The 23,572-nt window shown below is 44.0% G+C and overlaps 1 protein-coding gene across 1 annotated transcript in view; it reads left to right on the forward strand.

The window, feature by feature from the left end:
• SSU72 (SSU72 homolog, RNA polymerase II CTD phosphatase) overlaps window positions 1-23,572 on the forward strand; it is a 36,952-nt gene that overhangs the window by 330 nt on the left and 13,050 nt on the right. The window contains exon 2 of the mRNA XM_034434877.3: window positions 17,722-17,865. Within this exon, the coding sequence (XP_034290768.1) occupies window positions 17,722-17,865 (144 nt within the window). The remainder of the gene's footprint in view (window positions 1-17,721; window positions 17,866-23,572) is intronic.

A 23,572-nucleotide genomic window follows, 5' to 3' on the forward strand; every position in this document is an offset into this window, starting at 1 on the left:
TTTCGACAACCACACACCGGCGGGGGTTTGAATCGGGCAGGGAAGAGGCCCCCCCCTGATCGTCGTCGTCGTCGTCGTTACCGGCTTCCTCCATAAAAACACGGCGCCATTTAAAACATTGGGGTGAGGTGAGGGGGGGGATTCCTTTCTCCCTCAGGTCGGCAGGAGGAGGAATTTCCCTCATTGGGTTTTTATTTTATATCTATAGATCTATATCTATCTATATAAGTTTTATATATAAGTTAATTGTCAAGGTTAAAGTTAAATTTATATATATATATATTTGTTTTCTGAAGAAAACCAAAGACACACATATATATATTTGTTTTTCTTTCTTTTTCGTAGGTTTTATGTGTCTTTCTCTTTAGCCAGGTTCTACCTACGTAAACCAAGATGTTACTTGGGTTAACTAGGGCTGTATAACATCTTGGTTTACGTAAGTAGAACCTGGCTAAAGAGAAAGACGTGTGTATATCTATCTATCTATCTATCTATCTATCTATCTATCTATCTATCTAGAGAGATAGAGAGATAGAGAGATAGAGAGATAGAGAGAGATATAGATGATATAGATATAGATATATAAAAAGAGCAGCCAGCAATGGGGAGTGTTGAGTCATAACCCCAAATATTTGCAGCCTCCTTCCTCGGCCTGCTGTACCCTAAGAATGGAGTTTTGGATTGATTGTTGTATTAGAATTGTGTATTTATTTTGAATTCTAAATAAATTAGAATTCTAATCAATATACTAGGTTCTAACAGAAGAGGGTTCTAATAATTTGTTCTAATAATTGATTGGGATTCTAATGAATATATTAGAATGTATTCTAATAGAAGAGTGTTCTAATGATTAGAATTCTAATGAATATATTTGAATGTATTCTAATAGAGAGTTCTAATAATTGATTGGAATTCTAATGAATATATTAGAATGTATTCTAATAGAAAAGAGTTGTAATAGTTCATTCTAATAATTGCTTAGAATTCTAATGAATATATTAGAATGTATTCTAATAGAGTTCTAATAGTTTATTCTAATAATTGATTAGAATTCTAATGAATATATTAGAATGTATTCTGAATTCTAATAGTTTATTCTAATAATTGATCAGAATTCTTAGAATTCTAATCAATTACCTGTGTTTCCCTGAAAATAAGACCCTGTCTTATATTTTTTTGAACCCGGAAATAAGCGCTTGGCCGTATTGCCAAGTGCTCAAAAGCCCAATTGGGCTTATTATCAGGGGATGTCTTATTTTGGGGGAAACAGGGTATATTGATTAGAATTATATAGCCCCTATTGCTTTAGGAGGGACACGGTGGCTCAGTGGCTGAGCATTTTGTGCGCCTTTGGCATTGAGCCATATGACCACGGAGACGGCTTCAGGCAGCGCTGGCTCTTCGGCTTTGAAATGGAGATGAGCACCGCCCCCTAGAGTCGGGAACGACTAGCACCTATGTGCGAGGGGAACCTTTACCTTTATTGCTTTAGGAGCTAAGGGTTGGTGTACATAGATGCCCCCCTCCTATTTGCCCCACAACAACAACCCTATCAGGTAGCCAAGCTGGAAGAGTTCCCTGGCTTGAAGTCATCCATTAGGTATGTATTGAAGCTGCATTTCTTATGCTTAGCTTATCTGCCTCTGGATAAATTAAGATATTTTTTTTAAAATGCACTCACTCCACAAACCTTTTTGCGCCTTGGTACATCTCTTAATTAATGCTTTTGATTCAAATCTCCATTCTCCTCATTTCCTCTCGGGCGTTTGGATTAGGGAAGTGCCCTAATTCAAAAGACTAAACAAGGAAGTGGGGATAACAACAAGGCAAACTCAACTCAACTCAACTGTTCTGTCCTTGCTTATATTGCTTTATTTATGGCAACAATATGGCGACGGCTTGCTGTTGTTACTTTCTTTCTGCGGTGTTTTTAAACTATCTAGTCAAGACTCTGAATTAATCCATTCAGGGGGGCTGACCCCCAATGGCCTCTTAGCTTAAATGCTGCTACCTGGATTGGACAAAGGTAAGACTTCCCTGGATTTGAATTTAGATTGTGGTGGTTACAGAGGCACATCTATGTGTAGAAATTACCTCCCCTCCCACAACGTGTTTCTGATTTCCTGCCTTACATTTCCTGGTGGCCCCTCCTCTCCAAATAATAACCTGATCTGACTCTGCTTTGGTTTCTGGAGATCAGCCACAAATGTCTAGACGCTGTCACAAACTTCTCTCATCCCTATGTTTCCTGAAATTCCGCACTTCTAGATCTGTTGCTAGCTACATCTCCCATCATCCCCAGTCATCCAGTGCTGCCTAGAATAGTAGTCCACAGTGAAAACCTCTTCTAAACACTGAGAGACGATGGGAGAAGAAAACTATACCTTGTGGTCAGTTTATATTTGCTTTCAGGAAGAACGATGCTAGAGAGAGATATTCTCCCTTATTCTATTAGAGGCTGATTCAGTGCCTTTTTTAAAAGAAACCACTTCCTGACATGTAATGGCTGTTCAGTTTTGGGGTGGAGCTTCCTCTACCATGACCTAATGATTATGGTAATTTTATCTTTTCCTCCTTTAAGTTCATTAGAAGAGAGACAGATATTTAAAAAAAAAAAAAAAAAGCTTTTTAGCTGGTATATCTAGGGAGTAGAGAAGTACATTTATTTTTAAAGTCTTGCCAGGTTTCTTTCAGTCTTCGCTCCCCACCCCCAGCTCCACCACCGATTTAAAAGGAAAAGGCACTCTGTTGCAATTTAAATACCACTTCCGTCATAGAATTTGCAGTTCTTTCCTTTTCAGATTTGTATCTAGAGCCAGCGTATTCTCTGTTCTCAGCCCCTCCCTCCTGACACAGTTGCTCAATCATGTTTAACATTTTGTTTGCTTTACTGTTGCTCGGAAGGCTCCCTGGGCATCATTCCTTTTACAAGAGAGCTTGAAATATAGGCTAACCACAATTTAAACCGAGTCACCGAGAAGAAGTGGGGGTGGCAAGCACTTTAGATTCTGAAATTCCAAACTGTTCAATTTTATTTTTTGGTGAAAAAAAAAATCCCTAACTCAGTAAAGACACTAGACTCTTTGATGCTGTCTGAGCTTGATTGTTTGCTTGGATATTTAACATCATGAACTAGTTAGCCAACTAGTTAACTAATCACCAACTAGTTAACATCATGAAATATTTGCCAGCAAACAGCCAAGCTCAGCACCAGGGGCTCCCACAGTTCAACCCTGAGCTACAAATAATTCTCTTCTATTGACATCAGTAAAGATTGGGCATGTTTAGTTTAGAGGAAAAATGAAGGGTGTGAGGAATGGAATAGAGTATAAATAGTCCTCAACTTACGACAGTTCTTTTAGTGACCATTTGACGTTACAGTGGCACTGAAAAAAGTGACTCATGACAATTTTTCGTGCTTATGACCGTTGCGGGCTCCCCATGGTCATGGGATCAAAATTCAGACTCATATTTATGACGGTTGCCATGTCCCTGGATCGAGTGATCCCCTTTTTCGACCTTCTGACAAAGTCAACGGGGAAGCCACATGCACTTAACAACCCTGTGACTGACTTAACGGCAGTGGTTCACTTAACAACTGTGGCAAGAAAGGTGGTAAAATGGGGGCAAGGCTCACTTGACAAATGCCTCACTTAGCAACAGAGATGTTGAGCTCGATTATGGTCGAAGGCCGAGAACGACCTGCAGTTTGGAGGTCATAGTCATAGCTGACTAGAAGGCTAAACATGCTTGCTTTAAAGCTTGTTTTCCAAGCTTCTCACCGTCTGTCCAGAGCCAGCTTGTAAAGTTAAGACTGTGGGAGGAAGAACCATAAGTAGTAATTTACAGACCATTTTGCTTTTCCTGGTTTTAGGAGAGGTAGCGTCGTGCCTGAGCTTCTCGAAGCTGGATTTTCTACCGAACAGATTGTTTTGCCAGTTTCAGGAGCTCTGGGCGTAAATTCTTGGCATCTCTCCGATGTGAACCACTTAAAATAACCACGTGAATCAGTCAATGTTACATAATTTTTGCAACTGGTTCGTTGAGTATTTGGGTGCTGGCCTAGGAGAGCCTTTGAGCTCAGGATCCAATTATTCCTTGCTCTCTTTGTTTTGTTCCATCAAGAGACACTTCCTTTTTCCTCCTCCTCTGAAAAACGCAGCGTTACAGTCAGCAAAAATCGGAATCCAAACTGGAACTTTCTATTAGAACTTCTGGGTAGACGCATAAGTTAAAGGCGCCTGGGGGCCGATTCGTCACCACAGATTTACAGTGAGGCTGCCGGTAAAATAGCTGTAGATTATAACAATGTGCAATTATATTTTTTGAAGAGATGCCAGTAGAAACAAATCACGTGGAATGTATGCATGTATGTCGGACTTCCCAGCCAACACTAGTAAGGGAGTAGCGCTCAGCAAGGAATAGCCGAGGTTGTTTTTTTTTTTTTTTCCTGAAGTCATCAATTGCTATTATTCTCATATTTGCTTCATTAAATTGCTTTGATATGTGATCATAACCGAATGACGTGCAGTGGATTGAGGGAAATGAGGAGAGGTTAGGAAACCTATAATTCAGAGGCCAATTCTACCTGCTCTGGACTGTTTTACGGGAAAACCTGGTGTTTATTTTTGAATGTACATCCCGGGCTGATCCAAAAGTAATGATTCACTGCTTAACGTTGAAACACACAATGAAGAAACAGAGATCAGCGTTGGCCTCTTTCAAATATTTCCCTTTTCAGGTGTGTTGGACTACAGTCTTCATCGCTCCCTGCCAGGAGAATTAAAATCCCAGCATATCCGGAGGGGAAGCTGCCATGTTGGAGAAAGCTGATCTAACACCCTGGCTTAATGTTAGGTTAGGTTTGGTGGTTCTGCTTCTGAATAGCGACACTGTTTTGGCGGGCAGATGGGCAGAAACTGTTAGGAGTGGTGCGGTGGCCTAGAGGCGGAGCTCTCGCCTCACAATCGGGAGGCTGTGAGTTCGATCCTAGGTAGAGGCAGATATTTCTCTCTCTGGGCACAATGAGAATATATCTGCTGAACAAAGCTCCGCATTGGCGACAGGAAGGGCATCCGGCCAGGAAAACACTCTGCTAGCTCCATTCAGTTGCACAAACTCCACCCCGCAAGGGATTATGGGGTAGCTAAGCAAAGATGATGATGATAGGCAGAAACTGTTAAGTTTACTTTTCCTAAAGCTCTTCTACAGAATCCCTGCCTCTGACTGACCCTCCTATCTTCTAGTGCCACGTGCCCAAACTCGGCAGAACTCTGTGCTTCCACCAGAAATCCCCTCTCCCTTTGCTTAGATTTGATTCTGGGCCCGCCGTGGGTAGATCATTGCATGTCCTGGCCAGGATCTGAAGCGCTTGCCAGGTTTTGATACCCACGTCAGCCTTTTAGTCCTCCTGCAAGTCCTTTTGGAATGATAAACTTCCCTCAGATTCTTGTATCAAAGTCCAAGAGGTGGAATGAGGTTCCTGGTGGTTATTCTCTGTAACAAGCCACTATCCCATCCTACCTTGAGAAAAGTGGTTTAGTTGATTCATCTAAGGAGATTTCAGGATTGGCCCTTCCTTAGCTGCAGGGCGGATGATTCCACCATTAAAGGCCGTCATTAACTCTGTTTCTGGGCGAGGTCTTTAAATTGAAACCGGTGCCAGTGACTGCTTGGCTCAAGAAAAACAGATTGTCACTGTCTGCTTGTTAATTATTATTAGCTGACAACTGCTTGCCCAGTGATGTTTGCCCAGTGAATTCCCTTGTAGGGAAGTTGGGTTCTTGGCATTATTTAAAAAGAGTAGTAAAATCCAGTTTTGTATCGAGAGCTTCGTCCGTCCGTCCTCGTAAACGTTTAACAATATTGCAAACAATTCCAGCAGCTCATGCGAAGACCCATCTGCCTCATTTCTGACCTAATGAGCAAAACAGAAAATTAGATTAGTCCTCGGCTTACGACCGTAGGTGAGGCTAAAATTTCTGTTGCTAAGTGAGACATTCGTTAAGTGCGTTTTGCCTCCCATTCGAGGCAACCACCTTCCTTGTCCTGGTTGTTAAGCGAATCACTGCAGTTGTTAAGTTAGTCGTGCGGTTGCTAAGTGAAGCCGGCTTCCTCGTTGACTTCGCTTGTCGGAAGGTCGCAAAAGGGGACAGTGCAACCGTCATAAATATGAGTGGTTTGCCAAGCGTCTGGATTTCGATCATGTGCCCATCGAGATGCTGCAAACGGTCGTAAGTGTGAAAAGTGGTCATGTCACTCTTTGGTGCTGTTGTAACTTCTAATGGTCACTAAATGAACTGTTGTAAGTCGAGGACTACCTGTTAATTATCTCTTACCTCACAGAAGTGGTTTTTTAACTTGCCAAAGGCAGACTTAGAGAGAAAGCTCCCTTTTCATAATTAAAAAAAAATGTTGTTTTTCAAGTTTGAGAACATTCGGCCCCCTCTTCAGGAAATACCTATTTTTCTTTCTTTTTTTCCTCCCAGTATTCTTCAAATGCTGCCTCTAGGTTGAGCTTTCTGATCGCGCTGGCACAATTAGTTTGGGAGCAGTAATACTTTCAATATATTGGCAGAGAATTGAAAAAAGGTTCCTTAACAAATTCTGAAATTATACCCTTTTCTTCAAATTCTACCACCTCTGTCCCAAATGGAGACTCCTTTATTACACATTGGGAGGAAATCCTCTTCATCAAAGCAAGCCTTGAAACTCAAATATAAGCAAATGTATACATATTTATATTGGAAAAAGACCAATGCATGTAGTCCTTGACTTACAACGGTTCATTTAGTGACTATTTTGAAGTTTCAACGGCTCTGGGGAAAAGTCACTTACAGCCATTTTTTTCCCACTTAACGACCGTCGAAGTGTCCCCATGGTGACGTGATCAAAATTCAGCGGCTTGGCAACTGACTCATATTTACGACTCTTTGCAGTGCTCTGGGGTCATGTGATCCCCTTTTTGCGACCTTCTGATTAGCAAAAGGTCAATGGGGGAAGCCAGATTCACTTAACAACTGTGTGACTCACTTAACAACTGCAGTGATTCGCTTAACAATCGTGGCAAGAAAGGTCGTAAAATGGGACAACTCGGTTGACAAATGGTCTCACTTAGCAACATAAATTGTGGGCTCAATGGGGGGTCGTACATCAAGGACAACCTGTAATACATGTGTTTATGACCAGATTACACTCGTGTAACTCAACGGGCTTTGCAGACGTGTCGAGCTTTAAATTGTTAAATCGAGTTTCTGGCATGAGCCTGATAAAACACATTAAACACTTGAAATACATTACAAAAGAGATTCTGGAAACTGCAGAGGCTGGATTTCAAATGCTCAGACCCTTTGAATTTTGAAACTAAAACATGCCTTACTCACCAGATCGTATTTTCGCAGAGAAATAAGAGTGTAGGTTATTCTGGTTATTCCCACATCACAGGTTTTAGGGAAGCTCCACTTATTTCCTAGCTGCAAACCTGCAGGAAGGGACACCACGTTCCTACAACGTTTTCAATAAAAGGAGGTTTGAAATGTGCATGTGTGGCTTTTTTTTTTCCTCACTAAATTTACTACAGATTCTTGCTTCACTGTTGTATGGCATGGCACTGTTGCGGCATGGCAGATGTCCTCAAAACTATTTACTAGGGAGCGTAGCTAATGGTGAAGCATTTGTAGTCCGGTAGCATCTGAAACTCTGCAGGTTCCTTCCTTCGGCTTTACCGACTGAGCAAGCAGCATTCCATGCAATGCCCACTACATATTAATGAGTAATATGGTAATTTGGGGAATAATAATAATGAATCCTGAATTTTCAGTAGCTCAAGCCAAGCTACTTCATCTAGCCCGTGTATTGATTGCAGTTTCCTGTTTTCCATCTGGTGCCTGGGTTGGAATACAGGAAGGTGGGAATTCTGTGTTATGCTCCAACGCAGAATTCTTGGGGGGGGGGGGTTGGATCTATAAATTAGCATGATGCCAATATTGTGGTCTAGCTAGAGCCTGCTTATGATCACTTGTGTTTATTATCCTTGAATTCTGCTTTTTTTCTCTCCAGCGTTCCCAGCCAGGGAATATAACTGCTCCCCTTTTTTCCCCCCCTTCAAAATATCGTCCATGAAGTTGGCTGGGTGGAGAGAGTGACTTCGCATGTCACAGAGAAGCCCAAATACAGCTTTAGAGGGTACATTGTCAATTTGAAGGGAGCTAACAGTGTCGTGGTTAATCCGTTTGACCTATCCAGCCAATGTGGATTTGTCAAAAGTTATCGTGACTAATTAAGTCAAACCGCATGACTTATTTGTCAAAAGTCATGTCTTATTAAGCAATTCGCGTTTAAACAGGCTGGTGATATAATGTCCTCACATTTAGTGTGGACACGTCTGCAAGGGGGGATATGAGCCTGGATTGTCTCTGCTTATACCATCCCACTTTGACTTCCAGCTGTTAAATTCAAGTAATGGTCTACAGGTAGTCCTTACAACCACAATTGAGCAAGACGGTAGTTAAGTGAGTTTTGCCCCCTTTTGGAACCTTCCTTGTTGCAGTTGTTAAATTACCATATTTTTCGGAGTATAAAACGCACCTACCTTAATCTCCCTCTGCCTCTGAGCAATTTTGCCTCCTTGCAGCCAACAGCCTGCTTTACTTTCATTTTCACTTTTAGCATAGCTTGATTAGCACAAGAAAAAAAAATCTGCTCCAGCAATTTACCTCTTTGCAGCAAGCAGCAGAGCCCTGCGCAAAACAGCTGAGAGCAAATCAGCTGAGAGTCCGGAGGCTGATCCATTCAACTTGTGCTAATTAGGCTGTGCTGAAGCTGAAAGGAGCTGTTTTTTCTTGCTGTTTGCTTGCAAGGAGGTAAATTGCTGGGAGGCAGAGGCCAAAGGGTGGGGGCCAGTGGGTGGGCGGGGCTACATTCGGTGTATAAGACGTACCTAAATTTTCACCCCCTTTTGGGGGGGGGAAAGGTGCATCTTATACTCCAAAAAATACGGTAGTAACGTGGGTTGTTAAGTGAATCTGGCTTCCCCACTGACTGCTTTGTCAGAAGGTCGCAAAAGGGGGTCACGTGACCCCCCCCCAAAAAAAAAGACTGCAACCATCGTAAATGCATGCCAGGCGCCTGGATTTTTGATCACGTGATCATGGGATGCTTCAAATAAGTCATGTGGAAAAAAGGGCCTAAATCGCTTTTTTTTGTGCCATTGAAACTGAACGATCGCTAAATGAAAGGTGGTAAATCGAGGACTACCTGTATTGTAGATTAAAATGATTGTTTTATTAATTGTGAATTGCCATTCTCTGCTTTACATGTCTCAGCAGTTTATTCTCCAAACCATCCCCTAAATGGAAGAGATTTTGGAATTTTATAGGCCTGTACCAAGTTCCCCATCGTTGGCAGCGGTCTCTATTTCTTGCCTGTTGAGTTAGGAGAGAGTTTTGAATTTCTTGTTCCCATCAGTGTGATTTTTATTTGGCTGTGTCCCACCACCCCCATCTTTTCAACATGCCAGGAAACAGCAGCTGCCTTCCCCTGCTGTAGACATGGAACTCAAAAACACAAAAAACTAACCGCTCATTAGGAGGCTTACATTTAAGAGGTTTGCTCGACCAAAAAACTGTTTCTCAAAGACGCCATGCTAATATGTCTCAGTGCTAGCTTTTGCATTGCAAGCCCAGAAAGTGTTGTTGCTCGTGGTATGGTGGAAGACAATGCCTTCTGTTATCCATGTTTTCCCTGGACAGGTTCCCTTATTTTTCACACAGTAGTGGGTATTAACTAAGTAGAAAGTAACCCTACCAGAGGCTAGGAGTAGGGAGTGTCCTCAACGGGTCACAGAAGGTAGAACGATACGATTTAATGGTGGCACACGCCACTTTTCCCTCCTGTTCCTGAAATCTAGTGGTTTCTACAGAAGCTGGAATTATTACCTGGAAAAATTTTCTCGAGCAGTCCAGAAAACACCTGTAATTTGAGCCTCTTCAGGTGTTTCATTGACTCACAACTCAATCCTGCACTGATGGGTGTGTGTTTCTGTTTATAACAGCATCCTAACAGTCTGACCCAGTTCATTGGGGATTTGGGATGCTAGGACAGACGTCATTCATTCTCCGTTCACTTCACCTGAGCTCTCGCAAGCCAGGTTGACACCTGGCCCTGGCTTAAGCTGATCTAAAGTGCACCACATGTTTTTTTTTTTTTTAAGTCCCCGAAGTTGTTGATTTTGTTCCCCCTCAAAAATCATTGTTTAATATTCTTTAAAGGAAATAGGGAAGATGTTTTTCGGTCACTTCCTTCTTTGTTCCTCAGAACAACTGACAGAGAATGTGATGACTAACCCAAGGACACCCGGTGGCTGGCATTGCACAACACTGATCCACAAACATGACCCTGGAAAACAGGGAACTGGAGTTTTTAATTCTGCAATTCTCAATTTTATCTTCCGAACTGGCATTTTCTTAATCCCAACCTTCTTCGTTGCAAATCGGAGCGACTTGGTCAAAACGATTCAAAAGAAGGGGTGCGATTATATTATTCCCTTTGCCGCCAGCACGGCAGAGTCATATGTTGGCAAACCCCCCCACAGTTCGCTTTCCCTTTCTAAGTAGCAGATACGGCGTAATGGAGGGGAAAGTTTAGATGGCCAGGAAAACCACTTCTGGGACGGTGATCCTATTTCTTTGGGCTTTTATGTTGTTTGCGCTTTCACAAAACGATCCATCTGCCCAGAAGGCAAAGTGGAAGGATTCCGCGACCCATCCAGAGCAGAGAATCTAGTGGAAAATGGTTCCAAGCTCACAATCTGGAAATTGCTAACTTTCTCCCGGGCTTGATTTCGGTATCACCTGTCTGCAGTCTTCCATGCCCACCAACTCTTCCAGCTGTAGTGCCCAAAGGTGCTTTTTTTTTTCAAGAGGCAACTGGACTTCCTTGTTTTTCTTTGAAGACCTTTCGCTTCTCATCCGAGAAGCTTCTTCAGCTCTTGACCGGATGGTGGGGAACGGAAGGATTTGTACTCCTTGCAGACAACTGGTCATTCGCATCCTTTTAGAGAGTCGTTGAGGCCACTTGGAGATATATCTGTGTCCTCAGAGTTACCTGAGTGGTACAAATGGATGTGGAGCCTTCTTGCAGCTGCTGAAAGGACTGTGTTGTATACTGGAGATAGATGATGCCATATCTCCCCCCATTTATTGAGAGTGGGATGTTCAGTTTTGATATAATTATTCATTCAGTTATGTCACGATTGAACAGCCCTCAACAGAGGGGCAGGGATATGAGATTCTCTATCTCTAATCTACAACACAGTCCTTTCAGCAGTTCCAAGAAGGCTCCACACCCATTTGCATTACTCAGGTGACCCCCGAGGACACAGACCAAACCTCCAGGTGGCCTTCTCGGATGAGAAGCGAAAAGAAAATCCAGTGGCCTCTTGAAACAGCACCTTTGGGACAACTATGACCTGGATAACTGAGAATCTCCATAGACATCTTCCAACTCTACCGAAAAAAAACCCTAAAGGAACATTATCTGCCCGATTCCTCCTACATGATGCCAGGGTTTTGCTTCATAAACTGATTCTGTCCACCTTGGCAGTAAGCGTCATAACCCACTCTGAAGTAGATGCCTGTTGTTTTCCGCCAGCACCAAATGTTTTGATTGGTGTTTTCGTTGTTAGTTGCGAAGTTGTGTCCAACCCATCGCAACCCCATGGACAATGTTCCTCCAGGCCTTCCTGTCCTCTACCATCCTCTGGAGTCCATTTAAGCTCATGCCGACTGCTTCAATGACTCCATCCAACCACCTTGTTCTCTGCCGTCCCCTTCTTCTTTTGCCCTCCATCGTTCCCAGCATTCGGCTCTTCTCCAATGAGTCCTTCCTTCTCATTAGGTGGCCAAAGGATTTCAGTTTCCTCTTCAGGATCTGGCCTTCTAAAGAGCAGTCAGGGTTGATCTCCTCTAGGACTGACCGGCTGGATGGCCTTGATTGTGGTAAAGAATTAACCAGGGTTGGTGCGGTAGCTAAGACGCGGCAGCTAGATTCCTGCCTCAAGCTAGCTTTCTCCAACATGGAGCCTTCGAGATGTGTCAGGATTACAGTGCTCAAAAATTAAGCGTTGATTTGACATTGTCAAATGTAGGGTGCATGTGTGGCGTGGTGACCTTGAAATGACTTGGTTGAGTAGACGGTCTACAGAGAAGATTACCTTGTCTGAGATCTCCAAAAAGCAATTCCCCATTTGCCCCGTTTCACAGGAGAACTTCTAGTTGTGTCCCATAAGCGTCCTTTGCTGTGTCAGAGCTGTGAACCATGGGTCTCTTGGTATCCACTGCAGGAGGAAGCCCTCTTCTCGTTCGTGACCGCGTCTCACTTCACGCGCCCCGAGACGAAGCACAATTGGACAAGCTTTAAAAAAAAAAAGTACAGGGTATTTCAGTTGTCGAACCAGATGTCCATCTGGAAGCCTGACTCACTTCCTAAAATTAGCCCTGTCATTTGCATTTGGAATGAGACAAAATGTTCTCGCTGGAATTCTCAGTTGATGGAGCAAAAAGCGCATTGTGTTAGTTTGGTGTGTGTGTGTGTGTGTGTGGAAGACAAACGGTGGAGTTTCTGAGAGTTGGTTTCTGTTGCTGATCCTTGCCTGGAGTTAAAAAAATAAAATAAAAACGTCACTCACGAAAAATCATTTTAATGTCTCACATGCTTCAAACAAGAGGGAAAAAACGAATGGTTAAAACTGCTAAAAATGCACTCAGGCATAGAGGAAAGTGTTTCCTTCTCAGCGGTTTAAGATTTCAATTTATCCTTGTGACGGGATAGCCAAAAGAAATAGGTTCTGCTCTGAATGTTGCTGTTTTTTATTTTTTTAAATAACAAGCTGCCGTGTATAATGTCAAAAGTTTCAGGGTGGCAAGTAAATTATTTATAAATTTTATATGGCCACCCACTCACTCTCAGTGACTCTGGGCGGCTTACAAATTTAATAAATACATACAAATAAAAACAAAAGCCTCAGTCTTGGGCCTATAGGAAGAATCCCAACAGCCCAAAGGACCAATGAACCAAATGCATACTGTCCCCTAATCCTGGCTTGTTTTCAGGTGTTGGGTGGGTGAACCCACCCACGATTCTGAAACTCTAGTTTATGCTTGTGTGACCCCAAGCAATTTGTTTTTTTCTTCTGTTGAACAGTTGTGAACAAAAACTGCACCTTTGTGTAATGCACAAACCAGGCACAGGGTGTTAGTATCATTTAACCCCCATGCATGCCATGTTGTCATGGATTTGAAATCCATGCCATGGATTTGAAAATGCCATTTTAGGAAGAAGTCCCTGGACAGTGCCACAGATGCGGCCTTGGAGTATTAAATTAGACGTTCCCTTGCATTAACTTGCAGCGCCATGTAATTTTCATTCAGAGCTGCCTTTGGGACTTCACCTCTAAATGATATGGGCATCAGATTGTCCCCACTTTGCAGTAAATGAAAATGGGGTCCCTTTTCTACCTGGGCAACTTCTAGCAAAAAAATAAAAAACTCAGGTAAAAATTATATATGATCCTTCCATTGAATGAGTTTTTCTTTTTTTTAAGCTTCTCTTCAAGCAGCCTTCCCTCTCGTTGGGATCTTGCTTAGATGCCCACCGCAGCGTCAGTGTGGCCCAGCACAAAGTATGCTGGTGTCCCATATGTTTCTTTCCCTCTTTCCCTTCCAACCTCAGATAATGAAAGAAGCATAGTGAGAACCTTTTGAGGCAGACCTTACTTAGCAGGCCAGGCCAGACTTTGTTCTTAGAGGATGGCCTAGAAAGCCGATGCCGATACTAGTCTCTGTTTTAAAGTTCTGAAGCTCAGCCTCCTTCCTTCTCTTATAATTTTTTTTTTTTTTAAATAAATTCTAAAAAGTGTTCTTACAAGACTGGTTGCACTTCTGATCTTGAAAACATTTGCATCCAGTTTAAAACATTTGCTGAGATAACAACCTTATTATCCCTGATGTAATGTGCAGGTTGGCAAGAGAGGTTACTGCTTGGCAGTGGATCGGGGCACGTTCTGTCTTTGTAGCATTCTACAACTTGGCATCCTGGCATCTCTCGCGAAAAAGAGGCCACAGGTGTGTCCACAGTCTTCCGCGCACATGATTTGTTGTCCTATATTGCAGACATATGGGTTGTGTGGGTGGGTGGGTGAGTGGAACGGCACCAAAACCAATAATGCACCTCTCTTTTATAATATTTCTGTCCTACACAATACAAGCAGCGAAACAAAGGTGAATAAATTAATGCCCAATAGAGATTAATTCCATTAATCTCAGTGGGTCTACTCGGACTATGTCAGGATCTAAGTTGTTGCTGTGGACAATCAGAGTTGGTTAGTTTGGGGTGGTAGACTAACTAACTCGATTGTCCATAGCAGCAGCTTAGATCCTGACATAGTCCAGGTAGACTCACAGAGATTAATGGAATTAATCTCTATTATATGCTATTTTATTCACCTTTGTTTTACTGCTTGTGTTGTGTAGGATGGAAGGCTGCGTACGGTTTGGTGACTTTCAAAGCGAACTTCAAAGAAGAGACTAAGTCCACTTGTTTATTTATTTATTTTTAATAAAAATAAGATATGGGATTTGTATTTATTTATAGTTCAGATTTCTACTGATGTACTTATTTTGTTGTGGAATGTAAAAATCTTAGCAAGCAGGACGCAGAGCTCTATTTATAGCATGCGCTTGCAATCTGCGTGCTAAATTTATCCAGAAACGATCACAAATGTAGGAATGGAACCAGGATGACTTGGAGCTGTAAACCACAAACTAGCTAGTTTGTTTTCCCTTTGTTGTATTATATGAACACACATCGTTGGGTTAATTGAACAATTGAATTATGGGTATGTGGGTCTTGCGAATGGGAAAGTAATTCTGGAGCCGAGTTGGCTTTGAATGGTTGATACCTTGGCACTTCTAAGGTGAGTATGTTACTCAGTTCAGACAGCCTTCTGTTAATTGGGTAGTTAAAATGATTTTTATACTTGGGCTGCAAAACTCAAACTGTCACTAGGTGGCAGCAAAGAGCTTCACTCTTTTCCGCCATCTAGAGCTTGTTTCAAGCAATGCAGCCCAAATAGGCTAGAAGTTAGGGGGGAAAAGTTTATTCCTGCCTTGAGCAGAGAGTTAGACTCGCTTGACTAAAATGTGCCATTCTGTTGCTGGAAGCTCAGCTGCTGATGGTTAATTAGGCTTAAAAATTGTCCAACTTTTTAAGCGAAGGGAGGTAAATCCCACTAAATGAATACGTTTGACTAGAGGCAGCTATTAATCAACATATGAACATGGACACAAGATTTGCTGCTTGGGCGAACAGGAACATGCAGGCTTTATTTAAATTAGAGGTTGTTTTACAGAGTGAAGAGAAAAATACTTCTCTTGGACAAGCCACTTTTTTTTTTTTTTTTTGGTCTTTTCTCAGGCGTCATAACAACCGAGGAGCTCCTGAGTGAACCAAGACTGGGGGTGGCTTTATAAACTTAATTAGAGAACGCAAGGACAAAGCAAAACACCGTCAAATCTTAGTTGTGAGCCAAGAGGCAGTCTAGTCAGCTAGCTCTCTCCCCTAGTGTTAAGCACGATAGACACGCCACTGCGTTTACACCCCCAGCCATGATTTTTTTTAAAAAAAAACACTCGTTAAAAGAAGCCATGATGTCAGGCTTGCATGCCGCTTAAACCCTCATGGCTGCACACATCCCACCCCGCCCAAAGCAAGCCACATCATGGCTTCAGCTAATCAGCATTTGTACAGTAAAATCAGGATTCTCCATTCATTGGGAGCTCAGGTGTCTTATTTGAAGCTGGTAACTGACATTGAGAGCGGAGGAGAAGGGGACTTGGGAGGGATGGAAGGACATTTGAAAGCCTTTGTATTTATTTTTTAATATATATTTTTTTGGCAGTCTCTTTGATGCCAGGAACAGTAGGCCAAGCCCTCGTAAGAAATGTGCACTTCATTGATAGGCAAGAAGAGTTAGAAAATTGCTTTCCTGTGTACAACCAGTCCTGAGCTCTGGCCCTGCTTTATCCTTGCCATTGGAGATAGCTTCCTAATTTGTGTTGAAAGCTCGCCAGCGAGCGACATTCTTTGGTTAGTATTTACGCAACCTGATTGCTTTTTTGGGTCCCGCTGAGATTCATTAATGCTGTTCCAAAGAGCCCGGCTTCCGGCTTGTGGGGAGCAGTTAGTGCCTTAGGAAATGACAAAGCCGGCGATAAACAAAAGAACGCTCTCCTTCTTACACGCTTGCCTGCCCAATGACTTCACCGATTTGCCGGCTGATGCTCCCGTTCCTTTTTTGATTCCCCCCCCCCCCCCGTAATTCTGAATCGAGGCAAGCGAGGGAATGAAATGAACAAAAAAGCTGTTCGAATGCCGAACCTTTTGGGGCTACAGGTTTATGGTGTTCTTCGAACAAACCTAGTAGGAAACCCTTCGATCGAACCTGGCAAATGGAGGATTTTTTTTTTTTTTTAACCTCTCCCCGGGTTGCTTCATCTCATCAAGCCGGACTTTCCTCCGTAAAAATTAATTTTTAAAAGAAATACTTTTGTTAGATATAATACCGGAAAGTGATGATAAAGGGACTGACTAAATACCCTGTTTCCCCCAAAATAAGACATCCCCTGATAATAAGCCCAGTTGGGCTTTTGAGCGCATGGCAATAAGGCCAAGCGCTTATTTCAGGGTTCAAAAAAATATAAGACAGGGTCTTATTTTCGGGGAAACACGGTACTTAATGCTACATGTATTGGCAGCAGTGAGAATAGTATTTGCACAATGTTGGGAAAAAATGAGAACACCCCACCAGATGAAAACATAAACCGGAAAATATTGGACTGTGCAGAGATGGATAGATTGACATTGAAAATAAAAGATAAAGAAGATACAGAGTACATTGCAACATGGAATAAGTTTTATCAGTGGTTAGAGATAAGAGGTAGAAGTTAGATGAAGAAAGATTGTTATATGTAAATAAAATACGAATGTTTATAACTAAGTATGCTAATATAATTAATTTTAATAAGCTAAGAGTTATACATATGGTTATAATTATTACACATATTATCATTATCAATAAATGGTTTTATTATTATTATTATTATTATTATTCTGTAAAGTGAAATGCCTGGACAATACACTGTCTTCAAAATACTTCCATATAAATAAAAAACTTGACTTTAAAAAATTTTTTTTTAAAAATCATGTTTGCCACTCGGTCCTGTAGGATGGCACTGTCTTTGCTTTCAACTGCATGTACACTTGCTTTCTAAAATCGTCTTCCTTGAAAGGCCTTTTCAACATCCATTGCCGTTTGCTGAGTTTGCAGTTGACGTCTCTTTGCAAAGAGTCGCATTTTTCTCCCCACCCCCACCCCGAAATCACACTGGTTAAAAAGATTAGCCGAAGTCCTAGGAGGAACTAACCCAAGATCTTGACTTTCAGTCCTTTTTATTTTATCTTGTTGCAACCTGAAGTAGTATCTGACAGCCGTTCTCAAAGTTCCCCTGAATGTCAGTTAAAAGCATGAGTCGACGCCGTTGGGGTGATAAAACAGCAACCCAGAAGCTGTGAAATTTGGGCAGTGAATCGTCAAAATTTTGTTCTCTGCGTCTGTCCCAACTAACGGAGCTTTTTTTTTTTCCCCTTCCCCTTTCTCTTTTTCAGCAAACGTGGTTTCAGCGTCCGATCGTTTGGTACCGGGACTCACGTCAAGCTGCCAGGACCTGCCCCAGACAAGCCCAACGTTTACGATTTCAAAACGACATACGATCAGATGTACAGTGACCTGCTTAGGAAAGACAAAGAACTGTATCCCTGCGGAAGGCCTTTTCAAAATCCCGCTCTCTGCTCTTTTCCGAGGCGTCTTTGTGCTCCTTTGCATAAGGAACAACTGGCTACTTGACTCTGGCCCAGTCTGGTGTTTCCAGGTCTCAGCAGCAGGTGCTTCACACTGTAGAAAGGGCTCCTAGTGCCACCCCTTAACTGCCCCCCTGAGTAGTTGCAGTTGTGCGACAGGTTGGTTAGAGCAAGGGGACACTGGCGTCTCTCTTGGGGTGCAATCGCCTTTTTTGTGCCGACGACCACTGGGAGCCCCTCGGTTTCTGGAAACGAAGGGCGTAACAGTTGTAGTAATAAATTGGGAGACACAGCCTTGAACTCTGGCCCTTTGGCTTAGAACATCCTTCTTTCCACAGTCCAGATTTCAGCTCAAGGTGTAATGCAGCTCCCCATTCGCCTACCTCTGGCCAATTGTCGTCCTCTTCTGCCTTGGGAGTATTTCCATCGAGTCCCCCAAGGGTGAGGCTGAGTCTTCCTGGTTTCCCCCCACATAAAAATCCACATTTCAGTTTCTCCATGTAGGGCTGGGATAGGGTTTGGCCAATCCTCATGTGAGCTCTTTAATGCAGACAGACTTGAGTTGAGCCGCCCGCGGTTCGTGCAAGATGAAACTTTCTGATCATCCGAACTGCCCCCCCGTCTCTGAGCCTACTTGGGACTCACATTTTCTTCATCCTCTCTTCCCAGATCCTTTTCGTTTTCCCAGGACCAACTACTGTGTTTCCCTGAAAATAAGACCGGGTCTTATATTAATTTTTGCTCCAAAAGACGCATTAGGGCTTATTTTCTGGTTAGGTCTTATTTTTTGGGGGGGGGAAACACGGTACTAAATGCTCCTATCTGGCTGACAATCTTAACTGGGGCTTATTTTTGGGGTAGGGCTTACATTACGAGCATCCTGAAAAATGCTAGGGCTTATTTTCTGGGCAGGGCTTATTTTGGGGAAAATATGGTACTAAATGCAGCCAGCTGGCTGACAACCTTAAGTGGGGATTAATTTTGGGGGTAGGGCTTCTATTACGAGCATCCTGAAAAAATCATGCTAGGGCTTATTTTCTGGGTAGGTCTTATTTGGGGGGAAATACGGTACTAAATGCAGCCATCTGGCTGACAACCTTAACTGGGGCTTATTTTGGGGGGTAGGGCTTATATTACGAGCATCCTGAAAAATGCTAGGGCCTATTTTCCGGTTGGGTCTTATTTTCGGGGAAACAGGGTAGTGCTGTAGAGTACAGACAGGATAACTGCCCTCCTGTTTCTTTCTCTCTCTCCCCCTCCTCTTCCTCCCACTCTCCTGTCCTTCAAAAGACCCTGGAGAGAGATGGAGGTCCCATTTGACGTGTGGGCCATTGGGGAAGGCCCCTTCCCTCAGCCAAGCGATTGAATTGAGGCAGTAGTTCCCATAAGAAGGACAAGTCTTTAACTGGACTTCAGGGCTGGGATTTACCATGGAGCTTTACCTGGGGCAAAGCTTGGTGCTTTGCTGCAGGCTGTCCTGGGAGGTCAGTCAAGGTAGCAGGTAAGGGTTAAGCTGTTCTGGAAGGAAGATCTGGGGTCCATTCTTCTGGAACAGCTGGACTGGGGTTGCCCCCTTCAGCTCTTGTCCTTCAGTGCAGACATCTTGCATTCTAGTATCCAGCTCGGCCTTCGGTTGACAGCCCAGTTGTGGGGGGCAGACTAATAACAGGAATTTGCTACTTCCAGCTAGCCTTTTTTGAACTTTTCTCCAGAATCTGAACAGATAACACCCCCCCCCCCAAAAAAAAGCATTTGGAACCATTTAGATGGGATGCTTGGTTGAAGAAGGGATTCTCAGTCCCTTGGGTCATTTCAAAACCAAGAAGAACTTTCATATTCTTTGGAAACAGGCTCCGGGTTGAAAGCTTCATCCGTGTCTGTTTTGTAGCTCAGATCTTTAAAAAAAAATATCATCATCGGCCGAGGGCGGAAGAAAGTTTACGTAGGAAAAAGGCTGCCTTCTCCCTAGGGAAGTGGTCCCCAACCTTTGTGGCATTGGGGGGCTGGCGGGATGTGGGGGGGGGGAGAGGGGAACTGGGTCAGGCGAGTGGTGGGCCGACGCTCGCGCAGCTCCACTCACAAAAAGAGAAGCCTTTATGGGGGTGCGGTCTTGGTACCTTCAGGCTTCTCCAGGCCAGAAGCTTTTGAAGCAGCTCAAGATTGCTCCCCCCGAAGCCTTTGGGGGAAGGAAAGGGGAACTGGGCCACATGAGTGGCTGGCTGGTGCACACCTATAGCTCCACTCAGCTTTTGGGGTGCTGCTCGCGCGAGTGGGGCTGCACCACTCCCACAACCCAGTTTGCAAATAGGCCGCAGCCCACAGGTTGCGGGGGGGGGGGGGTCCCTGCTGTAGGAGCCGGCCTGCAGCTCCTCTGGAATTTGGAGCCTACCGCTTCGTTGGGCGTTAGTGGTGGGGAATGTTCCCAACGGAAAGCTTTCACCTCCCATCGTTCACGTCGTTCTTCAGACCTCCCCCAGAGGTTGGGCTTGTAGGGCAAACCCAGAGCAGTTGCATTTGGGATGGGATGGGATGGCTTTGCTGTGTGACTGGCTTCGTGAGTCCGTTGGAGGGGAGGCACAAGAGGCACCTGATCCCTATGACAACCGGACCAAGCTTGTCTGCTACTTCTCACTGAATTTGATAAGCCTGCCGTTTCAGATCATTTTATGGGGGGTCGGAGGATCCTGTGATGGATTCCCAGGGGGATCTTTTTGACCAAAGCCCACAAGGCCATCAGAAACCGAAATTGCTACCCTGGCTGTTCTGATGCCTACAAGGGGACAAACAAATGGAGACGGCCCCATGGACATACGACTCCGATCTTTTTGAAGCCATCAGCGCCTACTATGATAACCATAGTTTTGGGTTAGTGGGGAATCTCTAATGCTTAGGTACATGAGTGTATTGGGGGATTCCTTCATGGGGCTACCATACCAGATCCAGCTAGTCTCAAAACATTCACTTACAGGAATGCGAATAACTGCAGAGAGAAGTTCTAGGAACTTTCTACTATGATATTTTTAGGCTGGGTGGGCAACCAAAGCAGATTTCCTTAAGCACGCTTCCAAAGTATCTGCAGGTCCCAGAAGCATTCTTGGAACGGCAGGCGGTGCGTGAGGTTGAAGCTTTCTTTTGCAACCTGCTTGGCTTACTAATTAAAAGAAAAATTAAATTTAAAAAAAAAAATCAGATGGAAAGCACCACACGGGGCACTGAGAATCTAGCGTGTTGTACGAATGCAGCCATGGTGGCGCAGTGGTGAGAGTGCACTACTGCAAGGTTCCTTCTGTTGACTGCCGGCTGCCTGCAATTTGGCAGTTCGAATCTCACCGGGCTCAAGGTTGACTCAGCCTTCCATCCTTCCGAGGTCGGTAAAATGAGGGCCCAGATTATTGGGGGCAAGAGGCTGACTCTGTAAACCGCTTAGAGAGTGCTTAAAGCACTGTGAAGTGGTATATAAGTCTTACTGCTATTGCTATCCTGGTATAACTGGATATAAATTCACCTAAGGAGGATTGAAGTAAGCCATAGCTTAGCATCTGTGACCCAGCGTTAACTAAAAGTGGCCAATTCCAAATAGTCTCACATGCATTTTGGAGGAAGTGCTAAAGCTTCGTCTCCTCCCTGTGTTTATAAGCTCCAAATTTCTCTGGTCAGCCAGCTGTTTCAAGCAAACTTTGGATGACCAGGCCTTGTAAACCGTGTGTTTCCTTACTGGCATCAAACTTCCAACAATGGGGCGGACATGGACACCTCGTGCCTCTCTTAATGTGTCCGTCTCCCACCGAATGAGCCACAAGGTAAATCTAGCCTGGCCAGGACTCCCTTTTTTCTTAATGTCCTTGTTTTCCACCTTAAGTGCTTTGGGCAAGAAGCCTGGTGTGAGGACCCCCCCACTCCTTGTTGCCTCCAAACTGCAGACTTAACCTCTCAGTGAGAACTAGCACGTGAATGCATTAGAGGGCCCCATATTGTCCTGGATATAATGGGGCTATGCTTTCTCTCCTCTCTCTCCCCCCCCCTCCAACCCCCAGGGGAAGGTTGCAGCCTTAATAGGATGAGATCCATCATTTCCTCCCTCGCCCCTTTAAAATAGCACCTTAGATATTCTTGAGGATCGATCTACCGACAGCTGGCACTCTTGTGAAATGATTTTGTTTGTACTGAGCACTCAAAACACCATTAAAAAGAAATGCCTTTGCCCCCCCGCCCCCTCCCGTCCGTTCTCTTGGGGTTGTTTTTTATTTTGGTTTTGGGGTAGTTCTGCTCTAGAGGAGGCTGTCCGAGCTCAAGCGAAGGGGCGCCAATACGGACAAGTCCTAAGGTGTTGCAGAAGACACCTGCACTGATGGTCAAATGCTGCGGGAGAGACCCCCCTTTTTTTTAAGCTCGGGGGGGTTTGGGGGGAGGTGTGTGGAGCTTGGCTGAATCCGAACAGCCACCAAAAAAAATCTCCTATAGGGATGGAGACTGCATCTTGGGCCAACCTGCTTTTACGATGGAGGGCTTTGCTGGAGTAAGAAGGCCCCCAACGGAAGACGTTGGGCGGCCTTTGGGCCTGCTTCCTTTCTCTGCTTGCTTTCAGACCGACAGTGGCTCTTCCTTCAGACCTTGAAGGCTGAAGCAGCAGACTCTTAATCCGTGGAGAGGAAGTGATACCCCTCCTTCCCCCCGTGTGTAAAAGGGAGTGTTGGCCCCTGTTTTGACTCTCACGGGGAACCTTCCAGGCCATGGTGGATAACTTATGGTGAGGGTTTGGCTTCTTTCCCTGCTTCCCCCTTCCAGTCCGCATGGTCAACCAAGAAATCGCCCAGGCTACCCAGACAGGAAGCACCACGGCCAGGACCACCTGAGACAGTAAGGTAAAAAAAAAAAAAAGCTGCTTAGAATGGCAAAACGTATATTTCCCCCATCACCCACCAACCCCTGGAAACCACCAGCACCAAGCAACCCTTCCATTTCCCTTCTCTAGGAAGGCCCTCTGGGTTGACGGAAGTTCTGGATTTTAGAGAAGACTGCCCTGACCATCGGTAGTCCTCAGGAATTAACTTCTCTTAAGAGGACCTTGGAAGGCAAGGTTACGATGGAGCCCTTCTTTTAAGTTTGCTGGAGAAGTTGACCCCTTAGATGACTCATCCGTAAAGTGAGTTGATTGGGGGAGTCTTTTTAATTCCCAAACGGCTCCAAAACATGTCACTTTCTTTAAAAGAAAAGAGTAGTGGGGTAAAATTCAAGCGTGAAGTATTGAGAGAGGCGAACATGTTTTAGGGAAGAAATAGGGAGCGTAGAAAACTTGTAGGAGATCACCAGGCTGAGCCCGAGGGAGGGAGGAATGAAAGGCATCATCAGTCTCGAGTCCCTGCGCTCCCACAAGAAATCTAAATTCCTTCCTTGGCTCCCACTAATTTTGTTCAAACTGTTAGTTCAGATTCTTGTAGCCCTGCCTGAATCTCCTGATTTCCCTGGCATTTGACAAAACTCCTTTGGCCAACCTTTCACACAAATCTGTTTCTATGGCGGGATAGCAGTCAACGGAGGAAAGTTGCAAGGGAGATTATGAGGTAGAGCGAGCCCATATTTGACTTCTGATCGGTGATTGCAACATTAATTTTAAAAAAACAGACCTCTGCTCCCTCATATCACACAAACTTTAAATGTG

This window comes from Pantherophis guttatus, chromosome 15, assembly GCF_059756535.1.
Source record: "Pantherophis guttatus breed Tessera chromosome 15, ASM5975653v1, whole genome shotgun sequence".
Lineage (NCBI taxonomy): Eukaryota > Metazoa > Chordata > Lepidosauria > Squamata > Colubridae > Pantherophis > Pantherophis guttatus.